The sequence below is a fragment of the Bombus flavifrons genome, chromosome 13 (assembly GCF_040668555.2).
Source record: "Bombus flavifrons isolate JBK064 chromosome 13, iyBomFlav1_principal, whole genome shotgun sequence".
NCBI lineage: Eukaryota > Metazoa > Arthropoda > Insecta > Hymenoptera > Apidae > Bombus > Bombus flavifrons.
Genome location: NC_138454.1, coordinates 387,732 through 406,525, shown reverse-complemented (window position 1 = coordinate 406,525; position 18,794 = coordinate 387,732). Strand labels below are relative to the sequence as shown.

The 18,794-nt window shown below is 33.7% G+C and overlaps 3 protein-coding genes across 5 annotated transcripts; 1 reads left to right on the top strand and 2 right to left on the bottom strand.

The window, feature by feature from the left end:
- Window positions 1-13,264: 13,264 nt before the first annotated feature.
- On the bottom strand, window positions 13,265-14,311 carry LOC138185906 (26S proteasome non-ATPase regulatory subunit 9). The gene is made up of 4 exons (XM_069125250.1): window positions 14,157-14,311; window positions 13,908-14,007; window positions 13,645-13,829; window positions 13,265-13,568 (listed from the first exon to the last, which is right to left on the bottom strand). The coding sequence occupies exons 1-4, from the start codon at window positions 14,265-14,267 to the stop codon at window positions 13,341-13,343; spliced, it is 624 nt and encodes a 207-aa protein (XP_068981351.1). The 5' UTR covers window positions 14,268-14,311; the 3' UTR covers window positions 13,265-13,340.
- Window positions 14,312-14,592: 281 nt separating this feature from the next.
- Window positions 14,593-18,600, bottom strand: Ttc30 (tetratricopeptide repeat domain 30). Its single transcript, XM_069125225.1, has 9 exons — window positions 18,465-18,600; window positions 18,188-18,253; window positions 17,779-18,114; window positions 17,571-17,706; window positions 17,316-17,480; window positions 16,959-17,227; window positions 15,286-15,693; window positions 14,811-15,195; window positions 14,593-14,735 (listed from the first exon to the last, which is right to left on the bottom strand). Exons 1-9 carry the CDS (start codon window positions 18,528-18,530, stop codon window positions 14,593-14,595), a joined length of 1,974 nt encoding a protein of 657 aa, XP_068981326.1. The 5' UTR covers window positions 18,531-18,600.
- LOC138185905 (zinc finger CCHC domain-containing protein 17) lies at window positions 14,876-16,938 on the top strand. 3 transcript variants are annotated; one of them, XM_069125248.1, is made up of 3 exons: window positions 14,876-14,949; window positions 15,938-16,056; window positions 16,157-16,933. In XM_069125248.1, exons 2-3 carry the CDS (start codon window positions 15,940-15,942, stop codon window positions 16,826-16,828), a joined length of 789 nt encoding a protein of 262 aa, XP_068981349.1. In that variant the 5' UTR covers window positions 14,876-14,949; window positions 15,938-15,939; the 3' UTR covers window positions 16,829-16,933. The 3 variants fall into 3 exon arrangements, with proteins under 3 accessions (XP_068981349.1, XP_068981348.1, XP_068981350.1); XM_069125247.1 differs by lacking the exon at window positions 14,876-14,949 and having other exon boundaries at window positions 15,680-16,056; XM_069125249.1 differs by lacking the exon at window positions 14,876-14,949 and having other exon boundaries at window positions 15,956-16,021; window positions 16,157-16,938.
- Window positions 18,601-18,794: the final 194 nt, after the last annotated feature.

The following is an 18,794-nucleotide window of genomic DNA, read 5'->3' as shown; positions in this document are numbered from 1 at the left end:
GAATCGAAACTTTCGATGATATCCCGGCCATAGAGTTCCGCTATGTTCGTAAATAAATTACGCGTACCTCATGCGGAAGGACACCACTAAAATTTTGTTATTAAACCTCGATATTCACTTTTACATACTTATTACGAAACTTGCGGATAAAAATTTGGCCGCCGTACGAAACGAACAATTCTGTCTGTCATGATTAGTTTCCGCGAACTCCGCATATTAGTGGTCGAATAAAGAGAAACGATTTAAAACACCGACCCTTTTTGAAGTTAAACAATTTACAGATATTAATTCCAATAAGCGCAGAGAATTCAACTACTGATTATTATATAGTGATATAATTTCAAAAGATTTAATGGATTATTACATCAAAATAGATTCTAACAAGAATTGTGTGAGCGTTTAAATTATGTTCATAATAATTTCCGAATTCTTACTAAGATACTAATTCGTACTAAAGACAGGAAGATATAATGGAAGGTAATATATGCAAAGCGGTGATAAGGTGGTTAAAGGTATTAAAGAAAGAGCGTAAAAATATAGGTATCGAACGAATTTTACGCCAAAGGTAGATACGTGATGGTATGTATGTAGGTTAAATACTTGCAGGATAATATGTATAAGTTAAGAAAAATAAAGATATCTCTTTAATTCGTAGTATTTGATATAATAGGATATATGTGCGTTTTGGTATCGGAGTATGGATAAGTGCGGATTTGAGGGATGCTCTGAAGCCTCTTTTCCACTTGCGACTGATCGCGCGCGACGACGACGTATCTGACAAACAATCTATAAATAGATTATTCAGAAATGTATAAACGAGGCGTATATTCAATAAGGTACAATTCTAAAATTATCAGAGATATCAAAATGAAATTTACCGCAATTTAAATATACACCTAGCACACTTGAACTCGTCGCATATTAGTTAAATTGAAACAAAACCGTGTAGCAACGTCGAAAAGTAATAAATATAAAAAAAAATCACGCTACATCATGATCTAAATGCTCAATTGCCCATCAGTATAAAATTTTTAATTATGGGAATACTTGTGCAAATGTATTTTTACACTACGTTTGACATGCAACGGCCTCACTGTACAGTGTGAGAGTTATGACTCAGTATTTGCTATTGAGACAAGGAAAGGCAAAATCAGAAAATTTGCAAATACATACTGTTTGTCCAAATCACTGCACAGTTGTGCACCATTTGAATGTTGTTACCCATATGATAGAAAATTAAATCTTTCTCTCAAAACTAGCCAATAGTCTTTAATCGTGTCTTGTTGACTAGATCTCGTGTCACTTTGAATCTTCGTGAAAGTGTTGCGAGAATTGTTCAAGAATCGAATAAAAATCAACTTTATTCTTATTAACAGAACCATATCTTGTTTTAAACCACATTAATCAATTTGTCATGGAATTCCTTATAAAAAATTATTAACCTATTTATGCTGAAAAACTATTAGTATGTATATATATGTCGGAGATGAAAGGACATCGGAGTCTTCCCTTTGGAACCCCGGGAAAATCCCTTAACACCGTAATCTAGATTCTATCATAGGCGTAATTAAACAATTGTCGTCTTTCGATCCGATTGTATTTGTTCAAGATTTGTGATAATGAGCTTGGGCTCGAGGCGATAGCCAGTCGCCGAACGAAGCCGCGGTCACGGGATGAACGCTTTGCCTAACAAAGGTATGAAGTAATTCTATAGCTCTCCTTAAAAGAAATATCTCTGGCGACACACGACAGTAAACATTCCAACGGTCTCTGTCCCGTGGCCACACGCAGTCCCTATTCTTCGAGTAAGATGATTGCCAGATGTCGATGTGTCTCCACAGTACGTGATCAGCTAGCCCGAGGGCCGTTATAAACACTGAGATCTAGTTACCTAAAGTCCTTCAAACAGATAAACAGTCTTTGTCCCAACTATGGGAAGATAGGGGAGATCTATTTCTTTCAACGAACGGCGTCTCCCACTAGCAACTTTCCCTCGAGGGCGCTAGCATCTTTTCTAACCACCGATATGGAGATTGACCAATTAGCAGCAACGTTAATTTCCCTTACTTTCTGAACGAAGACTATCCTCGACGAATCGGATGATCTCGTGTCCTTAGACACACCCCATCATAGTTTTCCTCTGCAGCATCATCGCGACGAAAAGTCATTCTCTCGCGAGATCGTATTAGCGACTTACTTAGCGTCTGTACGCTCGGTGGATATTCCCCGTTTAACACAGAGTCCGACTTAGATTTTGTGGGCACGTTCATTCATCACCCCGTCGACCGCGGATTCGTTATTGAACCTAGGATCATTATCATTAGTTTCTCGAGTGTCTAATTGCCACGGTTGCTTGTCCAATTCTATAATAATCGTATCTGCACTAGTCAATGTCTTCTGTATTGCTTATCGACAATCCGTAAACCAAACGACGATTCGTTTCACGCCCCTAATCCTAATTTCAATGTAAACCCGACATATATATACATATATATTATATAATATTAACAGTTAAACATATGCGTAATATTATGATAGAAAATTTTTCATCACTATAATATTAAATATTTATATTAAGTGCATTATAGATTATAGTATTAGATATTATCATATAATAATATTACTATTACATATATACTATTACTATACAATATTATATAGCATTTAATGGTAATATTTATTAAAACGTCGCCACTGAGACTCCTCACATTCTAGCAGCAAAGTGACGTCTGATTGCGTGCGACTATTGCACGTGGGTATAGCACATATACATACATACATTCTATATACTTTGCAGCCGCACACGACTGATTTGTCGCGATAAATCGTGCCTTAATTTCGCAGTAGCGAGCGACCCGTAGTCGCAACAGCATGAATGAAAATCGTGCCATGTACGATAATACAGTCGCGCGACTAGTCGCAAAAATAAAAAGAGGTCTTTTCTCTGGAAAAAGAGACCTAAGACTCTAAGAGTTGTATGGGATTGAGATGGAAGTTAGATATATATAAACCAAGCCCTTCTCTCTATGTTCAACTGTAAAGCTGAATAAATAAATATATTGATGATGATGATGATGATGATGATAATAATAATAATAATTATATTAATAAAACAGCATCATGACGCTGTGCTGCTTTATGTGTACTAGAAGTAAAAAGAAATATATGTATAGGACGCAATGATTTTCAAAAAATGTCAGTTTCTAGATTTTGATATAATATATAATTACAAATTAAATTTTTTACAATAAATAAATAAATAAAACCATTAGCGCTCTGTATACTTCATTTTTGAAATTTAATAATCGATGTACATGCATAGTACACTGCATATATATGTATATATCATGCGATGTACAAAATATTCAGCAAAAAAGAAAACGTTTATGGATATTTTAAATGTACCCCATCAAATTGGTTGTAATATTCTATTAATTTGTATGATTCGCTGCTTTGTATAACGGCATAGACGGATATACCAACTTTCGGACACACCTTGAATTATGCACGATGACGATGTAGTTGCTATGTTGATAAAGAAAATTTTGCAGATGTTAGAAAATGCAATGAAACCATGTTCATAATTACATTTAACCTACTTGTGTATATAAAATATCGAAATTAATACAAAATATTATAAAAAATGTAAATATTCGAAATATATTTATTCTTTTAAACCCCTGCTGTTTTTAGGTATATGTATCAATAAATCCTTCTGTTTTCAATTTTATGAACATATTTGTATCAACAATAATATTAAGGCATAGTTATTATATTTATCATCGACAAATTACATAGTCTATCTCTCATCGTTCTAATCGCTTTATAAGTTCAAGTTCACTTTTAAAAAAGAAATATACGATTAGTATAATTCTACAAGAAATAGCTCTGTAATCGATATTAAAAAAAAGAGTATGTCAGTCAAAATATTAATTTCCACTAAACAAAAAACGATATGTGACGGCAACTATTTCTATGACACGATTAAAAATGTCAAATGAATTTTCAACGACGTAACCACAAATTTTTAGACAAAAATCCCGTAAAAATGTGAAATGCTGTAAAAAATAAAAATTTTATGTACGTATACAGATGCAGAAAATCTGAGAACTGTGTTTAATGCCTCCTTAAATAATTTGTATTCAATATATAGTAAGTAATTTATTTATTTATTTACAAAACTTACGCTGTAACTTACATGCATGTATACTGTACATTATTTAGGTCTACAAGTTTAGATATGTACTTGAATTATGAAAATAAGTGAGTCAATAATAAAAATTACAGTTATCAAATATCAAAGTAGGAAAGTATCAAATACAGATTCAATATAAAAATTAAGTTATAGTTATATGTATATGGCGAGACCGTGATTATCTAAACTAATTATGGTACACGCTGTTCGGATAATCGAATAACTTTGTTCTCATATGGGAAAATATAATTTATTTTCATCTATTGTATAAATATTACTATTAAACAAGAATAAAAGCTATTGCAGAAAACAAAGGAGAAAAAGAGACAAGAAGTAAGGATAGAGGTAAATGTTGATAATAATTATAGTTTATAAAATTTGTAAACCAAATCCTATTCAATCCCAATTCAAGCTGAAATTCAGGCTGAAATAAAACTATTTATCGATACAAAATCAAAAGCTTTTGAGTAGAAACGTAACAGTTTCTATTCTTGTTTTTCAATCTATCTTACAAAGGATCATTTGCAAATTTTTCATTAATCAATATTCCGTTAATTCTTCTACTTGACTATGTAAGCAAAATCTACATAGAGGTATTTTTGCATCACTTTCAGCATCGTCAATTCAACCGAGCAAAACTCGGCCAGCGAATATAACTCTGACGTAACTGGATCGTGATCAGCACACCGACTCGGAAATTTCAGTTAAAATTAATCGAAGCGAACATTTCGGTTTCACTTACATGGTAGGCAGACGAGTATCTAACAATGATGGACGCATATCTTGACAATTGTCTATCGATCGAGGTAAATAACGATAACGCGTTCAAAGAGAAGACGAGAATAGCACACGTCGCAGCTACCACACTATGTAAGATGAATAGTATAATGAAGCAGATGAGAAACTGGCGAGATGACCGTATGAAATTACGATCCAACATTTGGCGGTTGAAGCTAGCTTTACGAGTCGCTGCAAGAAACACGGACGACACTTTGCACGCTGTCCGATTGATCGAACATCAAAGAGCAGAAATCAAACGGCTAGAGATGGTGAATAAAGATTTGAAGAAAGAAATCGCTGATATTAAATCTGCTCTGCTAAATGGAAACTACGTTACGCGGGGAACCGCTTGGAAATCCGATGATAAGATCGTGGAAGTTAAACAGGAGTACTTAGTCGAGAAAGAACGTTTGAACAACGAGATTCAATATCTGAAAAGTCGGTTGAACGAGGTGGAAGAGGGTCACGAACACAGTTCGGAAGTGGAACACTTAAAATGCAAGCTGAAGCACTTCATGATGGTCGACTACACTATGGAAATTATATTCACCGATATAGTTAACAAAGTCGCCGAGACAATAGCGAATCTATCCGAGGAACTAGTGAATGTAAACGATCGCTTGCACAAGTCGCAAACGAAAAACGATAATTTGTACGTCGAGATCGATAAACTGAAAGCTGTGATAAGATACAGAAATGGTAATCTCACGGATTATCGGAAGAGAATTGTTGAGCTGGATAATCTAACGAAACGTTTGAAGACAGAATTAAATAGATTCAAAGTTAATGACGGCAATAATTCTTGGAACATTGACTCGAATAGTCAGAATAATCTTAATAATATCGAACGACTGGTAAAAGATTTAAGAAACAAGTTAAAAAACGACCATGAGGCACTGCTTACTGGTGGCGATCCGGATTGCTTAAAATATATACAGAAAATCATTGAATTGAGCGTTAATTTAAAGCAACTGCACATCGGATTTGCAAAATTTAGTGACCAACTTAATCCATTATCTCTAGGCAAAGTAATGAAATCTAACGAGTATTTGAAACAACTTGCAACATTGGATTCGACTTTAAAGGAAATCGACGTCGAAATTGATAAGTTAAAGAATAATCATATAAACAACCATTATAGAATTGGCGGCAGCGATGGTCTAGAATACTTAATTAAAATAGAAGAACTCGAAACGATCATCGAGAAGACACGGTCGACCATGAATGGATTGAATCGTCGTGCGAAAGGAAATTCAAACGAATCGAAAGACCTTGAAGAATTGGAAAATTTCGTCGGTAGAGTGTGTCACGAGATTAAGCAGTTAGAAGTGATCGTCGTATCCAGCGATCGTCTAAGTACATTCAAGAGAATCGATCATTTGGAGGGCTTGATCGTTCGATTAAAGTCGGAACTGAATGAGAAAGACGCCCATATAAACGTTCTTGACCAGGAATTGTTCGGTACTGAAAATTTGTTGGAACAAAAAAGAAAAGAATTGGAGCATACACAGAAAGAGATCGTCATGCTAATGGAAGAGAACAAAATTTCGAAGTTGAGAATGAAGATGATGGAGGAGAAAGCGTTGGAACTCCAGCGTGATCAGGAGGATTCGAGAAAGGAGTTGGTACAACTACAAAAGGTGGAACGCGAAGCAAGCTTAACGAGAAAAAAATTACAAAATCTTCAGAGCGATAAGGAAAGATTATTAAAGGAAATGGGAAAAATTCGTGACGCCGTACAAAAGAAAAGCGAGGAAGCAAGGAGCGTTCTTATGGAGAGAAACACGATGGAGAAAGCATTAAACGCAAAGATCACGGACTTGACACGAAACCTTCAGATTACTTTGAAGGAAAATAAAAAATTAAAAGAAAATGAAAATGCAAAGCGTTCGGAAGAAGCGATAGAGAGAATGAACGCTGAATTACAACAACTGAAGGTGGACTTAGCAATTTCGAATGAAAATTTCGATAATGCGAATCGCGAAATTGCCGATCTGAAAATTAAATTGCACTATTTTTCCGATGCTAAAACAAGACTGGAAACGAACATTTTTCATTTAGAGTCGAAAAAAGAGGTGCTCATGTATCAACTAGGCGCAGAAAAAGCTACCGCCGATGAACGACTAAAAGAGTTCACCAACTTAAAATCCGATTACAACGAATTAGACATCAAAAGGGCGAATCTCGAGAAAGAAAAGGAACAATTAAACGCCAATTTGACAAATATAAAGATCGAAAAGGAGCTACTAGAAAAATCCGTAAATCACGTTTGCACAAAATGTACCATGCTTGAGGACAAGATTGATAAGTATAAATGTGAACGCGACTGTCTACTCGAAGAAATCAGAAACTTTAGAACGAGCAACGAACATTTAAGTAACAAATTGGAAGTTACGCAAACAGAATCGAACAGGATCGGGGACAAAATAAAACAACTAGAATTTGAAAACTCGAAACTGCAGGATGATTTAAACGAACTAACTTTAAAGAAAATTAGCTTCGAAGACCGCGTGCAAACACTTCTGTTAGAAAAGAATCAACTCGCAACACGTATTAACGAACTAGACAAGAACGATGTCACACTAAACAATCTATTGAACCAAGTTAAAACGGTGAATGAACAACATTCTATTGTCGAATTAAACAAATTAAAAGCGGATTATAGTAAAATGAGATCGGAAAACATGACTCTACAAACTGCTCTCGATGAGGTAAGACAAAACAACGAAACGTTGAGGAAAGCAACCGAGGAACTGAACTTGAGACTGAATGAAATTCACAGCGAATGCAAGATATTGGAGAACCAACTACAAATTTTAGAGGTGATGAACGCCACATTGAAAAAAGAAAAACAATTGTTGGAACAGGAGTATACGACCAGTTTACGATCCAAAATCTCCAATATAGAAAAAGAGGAAACAATGGCGTATAGCGAGTCGACTTTTAGCCAACAAAATGAACAAATCGTGGAACGTGCGACGAGAAAAGCTGTCAATAGCAAATCTGGTAAACGCTTGAATGACAAAATAAAATTAATGGAAGCAAAAGAGGAGCTAAAGAAAGTGATTGTAGAAAACGAATCGTTACGATTCGAGGTATTAAACTTGAGGAGTCAGAACTTTGAAGTTAAAATGCAATTGGCTTGCACGAAGGATGAGCTTCGAAAGCAGAAGACTGAATTAGTAGAGAGCGAAACGAATGGAATCGTGTTTAAACCTATTTCAAACAAGCTAGAAATCGTGAATCTTTATTATAAAGAGATCAATAGTTACTTGAGTCATGATATGAATAATGTAAGTGCAGTAACACGTATCAGTCAGTCAAGTATATGCCCTTACGACAGGTCGACAACGGAACAAGCCGGAACGCAAATCGAGAAATTAATGGAAATTGCGAACAAACTAAAAGTGCAGAACATTGCCTTAAAAATGGAGATAAATTCTCTAAGATGCAGCTTGGTTGTTAATTTCACGAAAGACGAGAAAAGGAAGGAAGAGTTGCGAATCGCAACTGAAGAAATTCAAGCATTGAAAACGGAATTGACGACACTGAGGGATGAAAAAGAATCTTTACGGGTTCGGTTGGATACAGCGAATTCGAAATTGGATCGGTTAGAATCTGAGAAAGCTGCTTTGAAAAATGAGCTATGTGCCTTAAGGAAAATCAATTCCGGTCTCAAACACAAAACAAGCGAATTACACTGCGCTTATCAAAAGTTGAAGGGGAAGAGTGTAGAATTTGAGAGCTGTATCATGAGAGCGATTAATAAAATAAAGATATATTCGATGAGTGCGGATAATCTGAACAATCCAAGTGATTTGAAGGATCTTATAAAAAAATACATCTCGAGCGAAGAAATTTTATATTCAATCGAACAGAGAATAAACATAGAAGATACATACAAAAATTTTGAGATGATGTAATTCGATAAAATTATTTCGTTATAATGAAATAAATTGATAGAGTATGTACGTAACTACGTATAAAGAAAACAAATTGTAATATAGGGCCTATTTTTATTTTTAAGCAGTTTTTCTATAACAAGTGAGCTAATTAAGTTAAATATGTATTTTAATATAATATTTGTAAGAAAAATTTGATTCAATCCTGAAAGCACAGCATTTTATTTACTGCCACGCTAGGGCTAGGTTAGGGTTAGTTTAGCATGGTTAAGGAAGCCATCGAGATGGTATCGCAGATAAAATACCTGAGTCTCATCATCGACAGCCACTGGACGTTCGAGCCGCAATTTGACTCCCTAGTCCCAAAGGTATCGGCAGCGGTCAACGCATTGTGCGGTCTGCTGCCGAACATCGGCGGGGCAGGAATCGCGGTGTGCCGACTATACGAATGTGCCATTCAGTTGCTAGCGTTGCACGGGACCCCGGTATGGGCGGACGATCTGATGGCGAGTCGCCGCAGCATTCTGCTCTTAACACGTTGACTGCCACGACACCCGTATTTGGGTGTCAGCAAAGTTTCTGGTCAGGCCACGTAACCCATATTCGGGTGTCGCTTATTTGACTACTTGCGAAGGGTCGTCGTAAGTATTTGAAAAGATATTCCGTAATAATAAATTGTTAATCAATAATTAATTGTAATAATAATTGAATTGTTATAAAATAAAAATACGGAAATGGCTTATTAAAAAAATTATTTAGAATGTAAAACTTTAAAGCATTCTATACATAGCTGAGGTTGGTCGGGACAATTTGGACAATAAGTTGTTGTTTTCTTCAAATTCTTTTATACCTTTGTTCGGTCTATTCGACATCTTTTATTTGCATAACATAGTTTGCATGCGCGTCTAATGCTTCTTCCGGAATCATTTTTCAGAACGGCGATATTATGCTGACTCAGTCGAAGACAAGGATTTTTTGTATTTTCAGACAACCTTAATAATTTTGCAACTAATAATTGTCTAAATATTCTAATATTTATATTTTTCCTTGTTGCAATTTTGTAAACCGTCAAAGCGTTTACAACAGAAATTCCCAGAAGGAATAGAATGCCAAGTTTTCTGTACCATTTGATTCCTTTTCTAATTGTGGTGGCATAAGAAACCATTTGGTCGGAATAATCTATACCACACTTTCCTTCATTATATTCAACGACAGATAGTGGTTTTAATGTTGCGAACAAATGAAACGAAAGATCATTCTTGAAACCACCACTTGAGCGACTCGTATTATTAAAATATCGATGGGAGCACTTAATAGAGAACGCTTGGTACTACTGTACACGTGGCCTGACGGAGATTTCTTTGAAAACACGCGTGGCAGTCAACGTGTTAAGGAAGCTGTACAGAGTGACCACCATCAGAATTGTCAGGGGATACCGAACGGTGTCCCACGCGTCGACAACTGTCCTGGTCGCGTTACCTCCCTGGGAGCTCCAGGCGTTGACACTTAGGCGGAAATATAGCCGCCTGAGAGCCGGACCCAGGGGCTGACGCGGCTGAACAGGCGGCCCGAGACATTCGGGGGACCGCCGAGGAAGAGGCGTGGAACCGATGGCGGATTCAGCTGATCAGCGAGAAAAGCGAACATCGAAATGTGGAGGCGGTCCTCCCTAGCTGGGAAACTTGGAGGAGCCGCGGTGGCCTCCCGTTGACTTACAGGATGATTCAGATGTTCACGGGACACGTAGTGTTCGGTGAATACCTGATGAAGATCTGGCGTGGAGCGACGGAAATCTGTCACCACTGTGGAGAGGGCAGGGACACGGCGCAGCACACGTTGGAATTTTGTCCGGCGTGGGAGCTGCCCCGCTACACCGTGCGTCTCGTAATAGGCGAGAGATTCGCCCCATCGGCGATCATGCAGGTGATGGTGAGTGGGCAACAGGAGTACGAGGCTGTCCTCTCCTATTACGAGCACGTTATGCTGGTAAAGAAGCGGACAGAAAGGAAGAGAGAGAGAAAAACTCTCACTCTTGTAGAGTAACACATCTATGTAGAGTAACTCGAACGACGACTAGCAAGCGCTAGGGGCAATGGCCTCCCCTAACGCCACAGTTAATCAGTCAGGTAGTTTACAGGATTGGCTCAGCGAGCAGTTGTGGGCAGTGCACCGGCAGTAATTCGCAAGAGGTCCCGGGGCACTCCTGTCAAACGCGTAGGTAGGCCATCGTGGAGTTTTAGTGTCCTCCCCAGAATCCAGCGGAGTGTCCATGAGCATTTCTCCACGTACAAAAAAAAAGAAGGTTAGGGTTAGTTTAGGGTATTTGTTACCACTACAAGCGACCGGGCACGCCAACGAAAGTGTTATCAATACTTGCTAATTACAAACAGATTATTGTATACGCTTCTTTTGTACCTCTCATCCAACATATTCGTTCATTGCTCATTTCTTTTTCATATTGTTTTAATTTAATATCCGTTTATTCTTTTTCCATATTTAAAGAGTACAAATAAAACGAAACAAGGAAATTTACCTTTGCATTTAGAAATTGATTTTACACCGATAGATCTGACATTACATAATATGTATATAATACTAGAGAGGATTTCCTCTCATATACATACATATATAGATGGAGATGGAAAGAAGTCTTCTGAAAGGAATGCGAATCTGATTTTTTGACATACTCAATACAATCGTAAAGTTAAACATGCGTATTGACCAAAAGTATCGCATATAAAAACAAAACAAGGCAGTAACGCGTAACGATGAGTGATATAAGGCCGTATGTAAGTAAGTACATACTTACCTCCCTTACCCCTGTGCCGCCACGGTGGCCTTCTTCCCATTTCCGTGTTGTACAATCTATGTATACGTGTATTATATAAGTATGTACTTACATACTTACATACTTACATACAACAAGGCAGTTTGTTTCTCACGTTCTGAAATACCGACCTCGATTCCTTTCTTAACCCCTCTGCGAGTTGCTACGGTGAATATAGGAATTATCTAATACTATATTAAATGGATAACATCGCATGTAACATAAAAATGTTAAGGGGGTCAGGTAACTCTCAAAACAAGTCGTGGGTCATGAAAAAGCATTGCATCGATTACATGTCACGTCTATTTTGTACATCGTCTGCGATATAATGCTGAAAAGAGTGTAAATTCAAAGACATTTATGAAAAGTTAGTAAAGCATAAAATAGTCTAAAATTTCGTACAGTGATTCGTAAATAGCTATACATATTTTAACTACATCCAAATATAAAATTTAAAAGTGAAATATGGAATATTAAACCAAATAAAAATTCAGCACTATTTTGAAGTCAGAGATTGGAAATAAAAGTATTTCGACTTTACCTATAAATCACTTCATGTTCAATCAAATCTCCTAATATTAACATTAATACAATTTTCTGCAAGCAAAATTATTTTCTATTATTAACAATATAACATACATAAATACTAATATCTAAAATCGCTTTGATTCATTAATACATATATCTTTCCAAATCATAAAATCCAGTTGAAATCCAAACAATATCTTATTATTTGTTTTGAAGACTTGTATCTTTGTATCTATTTCTCTGTAATATTGAAATATATATCTTATGAGCATCATATGAATCATCATATCATAATCATATGAATAGCTTTCATATTATTGCTCATAAAATATGTATTTCAATATCGTAGTAGATTTTAAGAAGTAATGATTAATATTTACATAATTATAAAACTGTGGTCTGTTTACTAGTAATTGTTCTTTGTTTATAGTTTTTGTTTGATTTAAAAAATAAGATAAATTATCTTGTGTTTTTATGTTTGTACCACTACGTTGAACATCATCAAAGAGCATTACTGTCTGTTCTTGTTCACGTGGAGTTATAGTTACTATATTGGCAGAAATATGTACACTTTTGTCCCCCTCCACACTTCGAGCAATATTTCAGAATTATAGAATGGGTATAAAGTATAAACAGGCAACCATAGACATTGATCAGAATACTCAGAAGTATTAGTTTGACTTAACACTTGATATCAACAAAGAATTAAGCTGAATGTTGCCTATACAGAAGAAATGTTAATAAATAAGTTAATATACAGTAATAATACAAATTATAACTTACAATCAATGAGAAATGCATCATGCTACTGTTTTTCAGTATCTACTGATGCTTCCTCGAATCTGCTTGACTTTATAGCAACTCACTTTAAATACTAAAGTAAAAATTCATATTGACAGATTATATGTACTTAATTTCAAGGTCTCTAACTATCCAACATCTTAGGATTATACCTCTAACATTTATTTAATGCCAACTCCAAAGTCATTGCACAGAAAAAATATACTATGAATGCAATAATTATAAACGCAATAATTTATAAATATTCTTTTATTGACTAATATACACACAAAGCCAACATATAAATAAAAATTTCTCTCACAAAGCTTTATCTTTCAACTGACTCTATAGGTATTACATTGCAACCCAAAAGACCATTACCAATCCAAGGACGTGGAATTAAAGTCAGGGCTACAATATTAGATCCACGTTTGATTTTTATATTTACTGTCTTATATCTGCTATTTTGTACCAAAGTTCCAATATCTTTTAACGATTTAAAATTCCGACAATCAATAGAACCAAATTCTAAGATGAGATCATCAACTTGGATTCCCTATATAATTTAACATTTGTAAATCACAGTTTCATGAGTTTAGAAACATTATGGAAATCTAAAATAAATTTTTTACCGCTATTTCTGCTGGAGAACCTGGGGATACTAAATTCACTTTCAAGAAAGGATCCAATTGTGCATTATCTTGAACAATAGTTGTAGTTACAAGAGAATTTTCTGCTTGATCTCCTGCTAGGGCATGCAGTTTATGCAAACCTTCTTCTATTTTCTTCATCAATGTTTTATGATCATTTCTGAGACCTAATCACTTAATAATGTACTAATAAGTCCAAGTTAGTAGAATCTCATGCGAGAAAATTGCGTAGTAATTAGACGCACATATTATCTTATGTCTCACATGTCTCACTTGGTAAACATCAATGTCATTTCGTGGATATCCCTCGCAGTCCACCAGAGGATCATCCATGCCAACATGATTCTACAATTCACACACATGTATAAATATTCGGTCATTTCCTCGAAAATTTGACAGATCATTCTATTATAAACTATATTATGTTTATTTTCAATAACATCATTAAACAGATATTCTGTGCAAATTTAAAATATATCAATATATGTACATACAATATCTAAGATTTCTTTTAAAGCCTTCAAATCCGATTCAATTTTATCTTTGTCTTTCATAAGCTGAAGAACGTAATCCTTAGCTTCCTGTAACTCCATGTCGACCACCATTTTCACTAGACTGACGTACGCAGTAAATCGTCAAGTATGTAACTTGAAAATGAAAACATGAAAAATCATTTTCAAATTCTCAATGCATTTTCAAGATTTCACATTCATAAATTAAAAACGAATATATAACAATTAAAATTTGTTTCTAGATAATGAGTAGTACACATTTAGATGTCGTAATTTGTAATTAATATATTTCTATATACATTTTGATATAATATTTCAATATTTTATAAGTTTACATATAAGTTCACATATTATACATATATAAATATAAATAAATAAATATATATATATATATATATATATATATATATATATATATTTAAGACATCTGCAATTTCAAAAATAGGGCTTTCAAATATCGCGCTTCATAAACAACCGTTTGCTTTCCATTTGGAGTAATAGAAAACATATCATGCATATCAAAAGGCTCTTCTACTACTGTTACCACGTCCCTTCCGTAAACTAGAAAGAAAAATAATAATATTTCAACAATTGTACGAAAATATTGTTAAATATATAAAAATCGAAAATACATACCTTCACAGTGTTCTAAAAATTGTATACACTCCTGGAGTATAGTGTCTTTTAAAACTACTAATTGTTTAGCCAACTGTTCTAAAAGGGACAGAAAACACCTCTTCGCGTAAAACCAAGTATCTGTTCCTAACTTTTTATTGTAAGGTTCCAAACTTTTCATTACCCTAGATATACCGAATTCGTAATTTCCTTTAGAACAATATAAAGTTCCGATTACCAAATTCACAATACATAAATGAAATAATTTTTTATCTTGATCCTCTCGTGAAACAACTTGCTCTTCTTTTTCTATCTTTTTCATTAATCCTTCCGCTTCCGCATTTTGGGATGTCATGATATAACTTACACATAAATTAGCGAGTACTATAGCGCTCACATCTAAAATCTAAAAGTTTTATAATATTTAATAATTTCCATATTAACATACATATATGTATAGATCGCACTATAAAAAGCTAAGGATGAAACAACTAACATTATCATATCTTTTTCTAACAATTGGCTCATAAAATCCCGTTGCTTCCTTAAACTTATTTTCTTGCATAAAAAGGGTGTGAGCTACATTTAATTTCCATATATCATGTTCATTGCAAAATTCGACGCTTTTCCTAAAAATTTTTTCGACTTGCGTATAATTTCCAAGTTCCCAGTAAATTTTAGCCTGTGCCATTAAAACTGGAACATATCTTTCCAAAGCTTCCTCGTAATCATTAACAGCTTTTTTAACAGCGCTATCGTCATGATTTAATCGTGCTTCCTGAACTCTTTTTGTTGCTTTCCGCAATATTTCCATATGTTTGTTACCGAGATCGTCAAATTTGCGATATGCTTCTTCTGGTGAAGTTTGTTGTGTGATTAATGCATCCAGAAAATCATATAAATACTGAGAAACAAATATTATTATAATTATAATAAAAATTTTCATATTATTTTTAATTTTCATAAATTTGTATTGAATACAAGAATATACTAATAACATTTTCATTTATCATTCTCTGCATTCTATAATTCATTTTCTTGCTACAGTCCTGCATTTAGCATTATGAGTATGAGTAAACCTAACCTTTGCATCAAGTTTGACTGATATTTATCTGTTGTTGTTGCTTCTTGCCTAAATACGTTTACAGAAATGACTAGGTGCAAATTAAATCAAATATTTATTGGAGAAGTTGCATCTGTACAAAATTATGGAGCTTTTATCAGAATTCCAGGTTGTTCCTTCCAGGGATTGATACACAAATCACAAGTATTAGGAAAATATATTCGTAATCAATTAACTTATTTATATTCTACAATACAATTAGTTTGTATTTTTGTAATTTTATATGTTTTCATAATTTTATTAGGTAAGCTCTGCTCATATCAATAATGTCGGAGAAGTTTTGCAAAAAGGAGAACGTATATGGTGTAAAGTTATTTATATTGGAGATGATGGCAAAATAGGACTATCTATGAAGCATGTAAATCAAGGAAATGGTACAGATTTAGATCCAAATGGAATACAGTTACAAAGAGATGTGCAAAAGAAAAGACCTATAGAAAAACATGATCGTAGAACTATACACTTAGAAGCAATCCTTAACACTACATGTATGAAATGTGGAACTGCTGGTCATTTATCTAAAGACTGTTTTATGAGTCCTGATGGAAAAAGGTATGAATTGATCCCAGAAATTGAAGAAAAACAAGACGTTATACAAATACAAAGTGATATAAGTAAAAAAGACACAAGACATAAACAAAAGAAATTAAAAAGGAAAAAGAAAGCAAAAAAAATCAAACATGATGCACTTGATAGTGATTCTGATGAAAAAGATGTAATTAAAAAGAAAAAGAAGAAATATTCTAAAGACCGAAAGAAGAAAAAGAAGAAACATGAGAGTTCTTGTAGTGATAAAAATTCTAGCGATAGTTCTTCTAGTCATGATGTGAAAGCTCATAAACGAAAGCATTCAGAAAGTTCAGGAAAACGTACTAAAAAGTGTAAATATTCAAAAACTAAATATGCTAGTGAATGAAAGCATAAAAACTAGAATGTAAATTTAATTTTCATGCTGATTTTGTATATTTTTAAATTATTAAAATATTTCTCTTGAAATATCTATTTTACAGTGTATCTAACAATATAATAATAAAAATCATACTTACTGATGTTAAATATTTATAGGTCAAGTGTACATTTTCAGCAAGAACATCTGCTGCTAGATCATAATATTGGTATTTGCAATATAACAATAATAAGTTTGCAAAAGTTTCAGGTGGAAATGGATTTTGTTGTAGTAAAAACTGAAGTTTCTCAAATCCCTCACTTGGCTTTGTATCCATATTTATTAAAGCCTGATTATGCAAAGTGACAGCATCAAGTTCTTCCTCAGATCTAGGAGGCATATCTGTTAATGCTTCTTTTGCTGATTCATCTAAAAGCAGTAAATAAAGAGCATGGAATATTAAATATACTATGGAAACTTAAACTTAAAAAATTAAATTAAAATATGAGATGATTACAATTTTGTAATTGATATTCTATGGCTGCTTTCAAGTTAAATGCTTCTGTTAAAGCTGTTTCATGAAGTGTTAATGTATTTCCAACACTGCGTACTTCTATACCTTCTGTTGTCATACCCACTCCTAATTCTGGATGTTCCCTTATTCCTTGTTCTATAATATCAGCTATCACATGCATAATATGTGTTAATATAAAATATTATATTTTAAATATTTGCTTATGAACCTAATGATTTATAACAATATAAATGTTACCGATATGTTTTAATGATGCAGCATATTCTTTTAATTTAAAATAACAAAGTGCCACATTGTATGATAAATGAGGCTTGAAACCTACAATTTGCAATGCATTTACAAATTTTTTTAAAGCTTGTTCATACTGTTCCTCCTAAACAAGAAAGTAGTATACATTATTACGTAAACAGAAATTTTACTTCTTTTCCTTTGGTACTTTTTGTACCTTATATAGAAGACATCCTAAATTAATTTCTGTATCAACATCATCCATTGGACATTGATCTACAAGATTCTTTGCAGCAACAACGTCTTCTTGTCCATATTTTATTGCTGCCTGTAGTTTCTTTACTTTAAATTCCAAATTGCTTTGATTAATGTTGGAACATATTGTCCAAGCCTCTTGATACATACATGCTTGGTGTAAAGATTGAGCATGATACAACTTATATATACTTTCATTAGGACATAATTGAATTAACTTTTCATAACATTGTGCAGAAGCTATGAAATCTTGTGTATAAAAATAACAGTGAGCAAGGAGAGACAAACAAGGCCTAGACTGTAAAATAAGTTATTAGCACAGAACATTGATATTGATAAAGAAATTGATATTTCAATGTAGTTATACATACAATGGGGTACAAATCTAGAAGAATAATCAAAACTTTTATTGTTTCTGAATATCGTTGTTCTTTAATCTGAAAAATTAATTTCCGTACTGTACTTCTTCGATATTTAAAAAAATCGCTCTTAAAATTTATCATTTGACTTTAATACGTATATGCTATTAAAATATTAAACTGTATACTTGTAATTAAAGGAACAAATTTTTAAATAGTTAAGTAATCTCTAAACTTTAAACACTGACTAAAGAAGTAATAGAATTTCTGACATGTAGGTGAATTGTACCATTGAATAAATAGCTTTTGTGTATTCTCCATCTTTAATATGCACATTTGGTATAAAAGTAGTCATCTTTTTAGGATAATTTTTCTATTCACAAAACATTGAATTGTCTATACAATAAAATTTTAATGACCTCACTATGTTACACGTAATGTGTGTATAGTATATAATGTTATGATACAAGAGGAATATCGTAACTATGGAAACAACTGCTTTTTTTGTAAAGGAAATAAAATCTCATACATTTAATGCTATGTATTTTAAAAATCAAAATATAAGGAACACTACTCAGTCACGACATGATTTTTTTTATAATAAATAAATATCTACAGA